The sequence below is a fragment of the Abrus precatorius genome, unplaced genomic scaffold, assembly GCF_003935025.1.
Source record: "Abrus precatorius isolate BTA unplaced genomic scaffold, Abrus_2018 Scaffold3, whole genome shotgun sequence".
Lineage (NCBI taxonomy): Eukaryota > Viridiplantae > Streptophyta > Magnoliopsida > Fabales > Fabaceae > Abrus > Abrus precatorius.
In genome coordinates this window covers 36,497,193-36,504,040 of record NW_020874373.1, presented here as the reverse complement: position 1 = coordinate 36,504,040, position 6,848 = coordinate 36,497,193, and the positions used below count along the sequence as shown (strand labels likewise).

Here is a 6,848-nt window from a genome sequence, read left to right as displayed (position 1 = left end):
TTTCGTAAACATGATTAAAAATCAAATTTTAATCATCTTAAAGAGATTCAATTGTTTACTAATTATGTTATATTTTGTCGATTAATTTTAGTGATACATGTGAAGTATTACAAGTAAGGGTCTTTTTAAAATAATTGTTTGTAGTTTTTTTTACACTAAGGTATTTATCGGCTTACAATCATAAACTAGTCTCTTTAGAGGGAAAAATCAACAAAACATGTAAAATCTTTTTCCCATTAAACCTAAATATCTAAATAGAGATCAAATCATGATTATCATGTTTAAATAACTCCCTTATTTTCTAATTATGTCAAGTCTTATTGATATTGTTAGTCAACTATTCATTTAAAAAATTATCATAAAGTACCCTTCACCCTAAATCTTAATATTATAAATTCGTCATCGGTAATTGTGGGCATTCAATATTTCTCTATAAAAAATAACAATGAAGTTTGACAAATAAATTGAGAGGATTCAAATTTCGTACTCATTCATTTGAGGAGTGCCTAATCTTATCTACAATTTTAGAGCCACTTGAATCAACTCACCTTACTTAATTACAGTACATGTAACCACGACTATTTTATGCTGTATTTAAGATTAACATATGATAACATCAAAACATAAGTAAATGATGTTAAGTAGTTATCATTTGAGAGATGACAAAACAAAAAGGGTCACGACAGAATATAGTGCGTTTAAGAATTAGAAAAGATAAATATATTAGCATGTACACTTTTATGTTGCGAGGATATTAGCATTTATTCACACAAACATTTATTACCAAAAATTTGAGCTTTAAAAAAGTTGCATTAAAAGGTAAAAAAGAAAAGTGTCCCAGTTGTAGTAGAAACAAGTTAATGAATCAAATAAAGCCCATAAAAATGAATCATTTTAAAATTCACAGAAAAATAATTTTTGATGAAATTAAAAGACATACATATTTGGTTGATATTACTTTGTAAATATATATTAAAGCAAACATGATTAAAATGAATGGTGTTAGCAGTATAAAATATGTAAAATTACAGAGAAAATAAAGGGGTGGGATTGTTAATTGAATTAAAAGGGGGGCGGGGGGCAAAATGGGGAATGAGTGAATAGCACTAGAAGCGCAGTTTGTAATGCGGAGTTGTGGGCTATCCATCATCACAGCGAAGCACGCCTGCTCCCCTCGAAAATCCAGAGCACTTCTCGTTTGCCCTCTTTCATTCTTTCTTATCGAATTGAAATTGTTGCAATAATGTCTGGTTCGGAGGACGAGGGAGGAGAAGAGTACCTGTTCAAGATCGTCATAATCGGAGACTCCGCCGTCGGCAAATCCAACTTGCTCTCTCGTTATGCTCGCAACGAGTTCAACATGCACTCAAAGGCCACCATAGGCGTTGAGTTCCAGACTCAGTGCTTGGAAATCGATTCCAAGGAAGTCAAGGCTCAGATTTGGGACACCGCCGGCCAAGAACGCTTCCGTGCCGTCACCTCTGCCTACTACCGCGGCGCTGTCGGTGCTCTCATTGTCTATGACATCAGCCGCCGCACCACCTTCGACAGCGTCGGTCGCTGGCTTGACGAGCTTAAAAGTACTTCCAACTCCTTTTCTTCTTCCACCTATACATTCTAGATCTGATCACCTCCTCCTTCTATTTCACTCTATTACATTCCTATACTTTCTAGATTCTTTTTTGCCCTTCCTTACGAGCTTCCGATCTCATCATACTCATACACACCGTTGCTTTTACTAACACTTGCTCACTCTCACCTTCTTTAACTTTTCTGTTTGATCGTAAGTTTCGTGCTCCGATCCCGTCCTCACCAGTCTTCTTTTTCCTTTCTTTCAGTTCCGCTCTTAATTTCTTGTATGATTGCTATTATTAGAGTGTAGTTGTGCTCTTATATTAGCAGCGTGTCTGTGTCTGTGCGCTTTTTTATACTTGTTTAGCTTTATCTGCTATCACCTTCATGATTAACCTAGGAACAGTGTTAGAAATTAACAGTGGATTGCAATTTTCTGTTTTCAAGCTGTATTTGTGCTTTAAGCTGGTGTGACTGTGTTTGAATCATTGTCTGTGACTCTCTATAAAGGATTGAAAGAATAGAGGAAAGAAGGTCATAAAAATAAAAACTAATAGAGGCAAGACATGTTTATGTTATCAAGTAAAGTAACTGAACCTGTTTTGTCCTGAAAGTAAATCTCATGCTCATTACTCACAGAATATTGAAATTGAAAAGTGTGTTTATGATGATGCAGCTCATTGCGATACGACTGTGGCGATGATGCTCGTGGGGAACAAATGTGATTTGGAGAATATAAGAGCGGTGAGCGTTGAGGAAGGCAAAAGCCTGGCTGAAGCAGAAGGGTTGTTTTTCATGGAAACCTCTGCCTTAGATTCCACAAACGTGAAGACGGCTTTTGAGATGGTTATTCGAGAGATATACAACAACGTCAGCAGGAAGGTCCTCAACTCCGAAACGTACAAGGCGGAGTTGTCTGTCAACAGGGTCAGCCTCGTCAACAATGGGGCCGCCACATCTAAGCAAAGCCAAAGCTATTTTTCTTGCTGTTCAAGATGACCTTTTTCTACATTCAATTTGGTTTTCGTTGCTTGATTAATTAAATGAGTGGCTTGGCTGGCTATGATTTGGTCTTCTTCCGTTACAACTACAAGACATATATATAGTAACCAAAATGTTATCATCAATTTTAAGAAAACGAACGGGTATAATTGTATAATTGGGGTACAAAGAGCTTGTAATTGCATTGCAGCAAATCAAAGTGGACATCAATTCTTGTCAAATGTCAATTTCATTTCGTGGCTTGATTGTTATTTTCCTACTACTTTTCATTTTGGGGCTCCTCTTGCTCTCTCCTTTCCAGTTTCCACCATTTTCGCTCCCGAGAATCGTTCCCTTGTTTCTTGAGCATTTGATTTGGGTCATAAATTGCTCTCCCTGTTTGCTGTGTTTTGTTTGTTGTTAACAGTTGCACTTTCTTAGTCATTTGCCTAAGTTTTGTCTCTACTCTTGCATGTTTAGATAATTTTTAAAAAAAAGAAATAAGTGATTATTTTTTCAAAATAAACGAAAATAAATATGCACTTTGTTAGATTAATTTTTCAGCTCATTTGCCTCCGGAATAGCAGTAAGAGTAATAGTGTGTAATTTGAAACTTTCTAGGACCAGAAGTTGCCTTCAGTTCGTGAGTTTCTTTTGATTTGACGGATATTTGTAAAAGGTAATGACTTTCTTATGATTTCATAAACGACGTCCATAAAAAGGTGCATGTATTAACTACACAATTAAAATTTTTGGCTGGCATCTTTTTAATTTAATCGGTAATGGTTTTATAAATTTACAATTCATTACTTTATAAATTATGAGATAAATTTGGATAATCATATCAATAATTATGTCAACTGATGCTTAGATATTTGATTTAAGAGTGTACTATTTAATTGATCTTTTAAATTATATTGATGTAGATTATACTTATTCTTACTTGGTTTAATAATTTTTTATTAGATAATTTAATTCTAAAATCTAGTGTTAAATTAAAAATTCAAATCACATGGATCATATTTATAGAATTTTAGATAAATTAAAAATTATTTAATATATTATTCACATTTATCAAAATATTGTAATATATATTTTTAAAATATATAAAAATAAAGATCTTTTGATTAGATCTTTATAATTATTCAATTTTGATTAGTTTACTAGATTTAAGAGTCAATTATTCAGATTTTTCAATCCCATATTGATGAATAATAATATGAATACCATTTTATTGTTAAAGTTTAACATTAAAAATCAAATGAGTGTTAGTAGATAGTAACGTGAAGGTTTAGTGTGTCTGATTGAGCTTTACATGTTATGCTTTTATTAAATTTGTGAGACTAGTCTTTATATTTCTCTTCAACCAGTTTCACACGTTCTGAGTAGTAAGTTCTTGAATTTTATTAATCTTTCAAGACTTATCCATTTTATTGGTAGGTTTTCTTTTTGTCAATGAAGATTAGAGTTATGTCAACTTAAATTTATTGAAAATGTAAGGATAGAGATTATATCTTGTTTTGATATAATTATGTATATAATTCATATACTTAATATTCTATTTTTGTAAAGATATTTTTAGTATTTAATATAAGCAGTATATGTTCTTGAAAAGCGAATAATGAAAATAGGTTTTGAATATAAGATCACATGATGACTTTAAATTATTACATAAAGATGAATAAATAAAAGATATTTATTTATATCTTTTAAGATTTCACAAAATTATATTCACATGATTAGTTCAAAGGGGTGAATATAAATTATTTTAAATAAATTTATATTGATAAGTAGTTTAACACTTGCAAAAGCATATTTGACAACGCAATTTTGTAATATTTCATGAACTTAAAAGCTTTATTCAGTGGTTACATTAAAAAAAAAAAAAAGTAACAAATTGCCATTTTATACACCATACAAGAAAAGTTCCCACGAAACATCATCCTCAGCGATGTGGCTTTGACAACATGCCATAGTTGGGATCAACTCAAGATCAGTTTAATAAGAAAATCTTAAAAATTTGAGATGGTGGAGAACCTTAAGACACAATTGTGAACCCAACAAGCACTGTCACCCACCCATCCCTATCACAGTTTCCAATCCCACAACCATTATCTAAAACCTTTTCATGGCAATAAAATCTAAAAGGAAGGCTTAAAAATGTCAATTTTTACTAATGATATTCCTGATAACTCAAAACAGACTTAATTGCTTCTGTAGTAAATTTTTATTTTAACATAAAAAAGAAAACTTAACAATCCATATTTCATTACAGATGAACATAGAAACTTTGATATTAAATATTAAAAAAAAAGTTGAATATTAAGTGGAGGTTCAAGATAAATTTATATATATACTCTTTATAATTTCAACTAGCCCAAAAAAGAAATATCTCAACAAAATACGAAATGTAATGAAAATGAACAAAGGGGAGAAAGGGAACAAGTGCGAGAGCAAAAATCAAGATAAGCTGACCCATGATGACCTGAGGCACAACCAATAGTTGGGCGGGCAGCAATTTTGATCTTCTAGAAACTTTTTGGTACATGGAAATGAAAATGATAGAATAAGCAATATTTCTTTTCAGCTCCTACTACTTTGATAGCTATGCCTGTGACTGAAAAGGATAGGGAAACCAGGCTTCTTATTTTTTTTCAGATACATAGATTTTGATTTCACTATCATATATTAGTGATTACTATTGAGATCGCCAATATTTCCGCATCTCAAATCCGTTCTTGCCATAGTGATAGTCTTCAATAGTTTTCTCAATTTCTGACTGCGTGTTCATGACAAAAGGCCCATACTGAGCCACAGGCTCGTTAAGTGGGTGTCCTCCAATAAGCACAAACCTCAAAGGCTTTGAAGAGTTATTCCAGACGCTAAGGCCATCACCTTGAGTCAAAACCAAGACATGGTGTGCCATAACCGGTGATGAACTTGGAGACCCAAAATCTCCTTCTCCTTCAATCACATAAACAAAGGAATTCCACGACTCTGGAATACTCTGATGCCACTGAGTTGAGGGCATCATAGAGAAATCAAGGAACATGGTTGGAGTTCTGGTGTAGACAGGCGAATGAACCCCCATTGCTCCTCCTGCTATCACTCTCACCTCAACCCCATCTTTTTCTGCTGTTGGTATGTTCTCACTTGGAAGTTCTTGATAATTAGGTTCAATCCTGAATCCAAATAAATACAGTGATTAATGGAATGGTTAAAAACTTGGCAGTAAAGTTAATAGGATAGGAATATGTTACATTTTGTCCTTGGCTGCTAAATTGATCCATAGTTGCAATCCTTTGTTGTTTGCTTCTGCAGGCATTTCAGAGTGAATTATTCCCCTGCCTGCGGTCATCCACTGAACATCACCAGTTCTTATTGTGCCCTCGTGCCCAGCAAAATCTTGGTGAGTTATGCCTCCCTGAAATCCATTAAAGCAAACTTTAGGTATTGGCCAAATGGGAAATTACAATCAACGTTTAATTTAATGTGACTGTATATAATATACCTCTAGCATGTAGGTGACTGTCTCAAAACCTGTAAATAAGACGCAAATCAATAATACACAAGGAAACAGAATCTAATAAACAACGAAAACACGAGCGAAAAACCTCTGTGTGGATGATCAGGGAATCCTCCGGGGGGAGATACTGCAAAGTCAAACACGTAACCTTGTCTTAAAATACTAGAAATGATGTCTAACTAACAACAAATATGGTACGAAGGGAAGTCAACAAAAGTACGCTTCGACCACTAACACAGTTAGTCGTAGGTTGTACCTGAGAAGTGATCCAACATTAGGAAGGGATCCAAGTTCTTCAACTCGCTTCTGAGAATCAGATGCCAAGGCCAATCAATCAATACCATAAGAGATGTTAAGAGACTAGTTGGATCAAAATGGAAGAACGGAAAAACAAATTCCCGGAAGGCCAGAGAGTTGATTAAATTAAATGCAAAATAAAAATAAGAAGTAAAAATCGAAAAAGACCTTCCAATGCCTCTTCTAACAACAGCTCCATCGCCTTCATGTTGAGATTTGGCCAAAACCTTCTTGAGGACCAATCTGGGTGTGTTGAAAGCAGGGGAATGATGAGATTCTGACATGATATTTGTTAAAGAAAAAAGAGATGGTGGGCGAGTGATCCTGGAATTCAGCGGTGAAAGGTGGTGTCTTATAGCTCTCATAAGCTAGCTGGGTGTCTTTGCGTGGGACTGGATATGATGTGTATATATAGGTATCATTGAGAATGTGGAAAGAGAAGATGAAGGCGCAGAAAATATGGGTTGCCTTA

At 34.0% G+C, this 6,848-nt stretch overlaps 2 protein-coding genes across 2 annotated transcripts; one reads left to right on the top strand and one right to left on the bottom strand.

Annotated features, from left to right (window-relative positions):
- The first annotated feature begins 1,088 nt into the window (after nt 1-1,088).
- On the top strand, nt 1,089-2,918 carry LOC113863387 (ras-related protein RABA5e-like). Its single transcript, XM_027496953.1, has 2 exons — nt 1,089-1,580; nt 2,249-2,918. Exons 1-2 carry the CDS (start codon nt 1,244-1,246, stop codon nt 2,569-2,571), a joined length of 660 nt encoding a protein of 219 aa, XP_027352754.1. The 5' UTR covers nt 1,089-1,243; the 3' UTR covers nt 2,572-2,918.
- Nucleotides 2,919-4,986: 2,068 nt separating this feature from the next.
- On the bottom strand, nt 4,987-6,848 carry LOC113863386 (pirin-like protein). The gene is made up of 6 exons (XM_027496952.1): nt 6,545-6,848; nt 6,336-6,385; nt 6,168-6,206; nt 6,065-6,093; nt 5,814-5,977; nt 4,987-5,735 (listed from the first exon to the last, which is right to left on the bottom strand). The coding sequence occupies exons 1-6, from the start codon at nt 6,739-6,741 to the stop codon at nt 5,252-5,254; spliced, it is 963 nt and encodes a 320-aa protein (XP_027352753.1). The 5' UTR covers nt 6,742-6,848; the 3' UTR covers nt 4,987-5,251.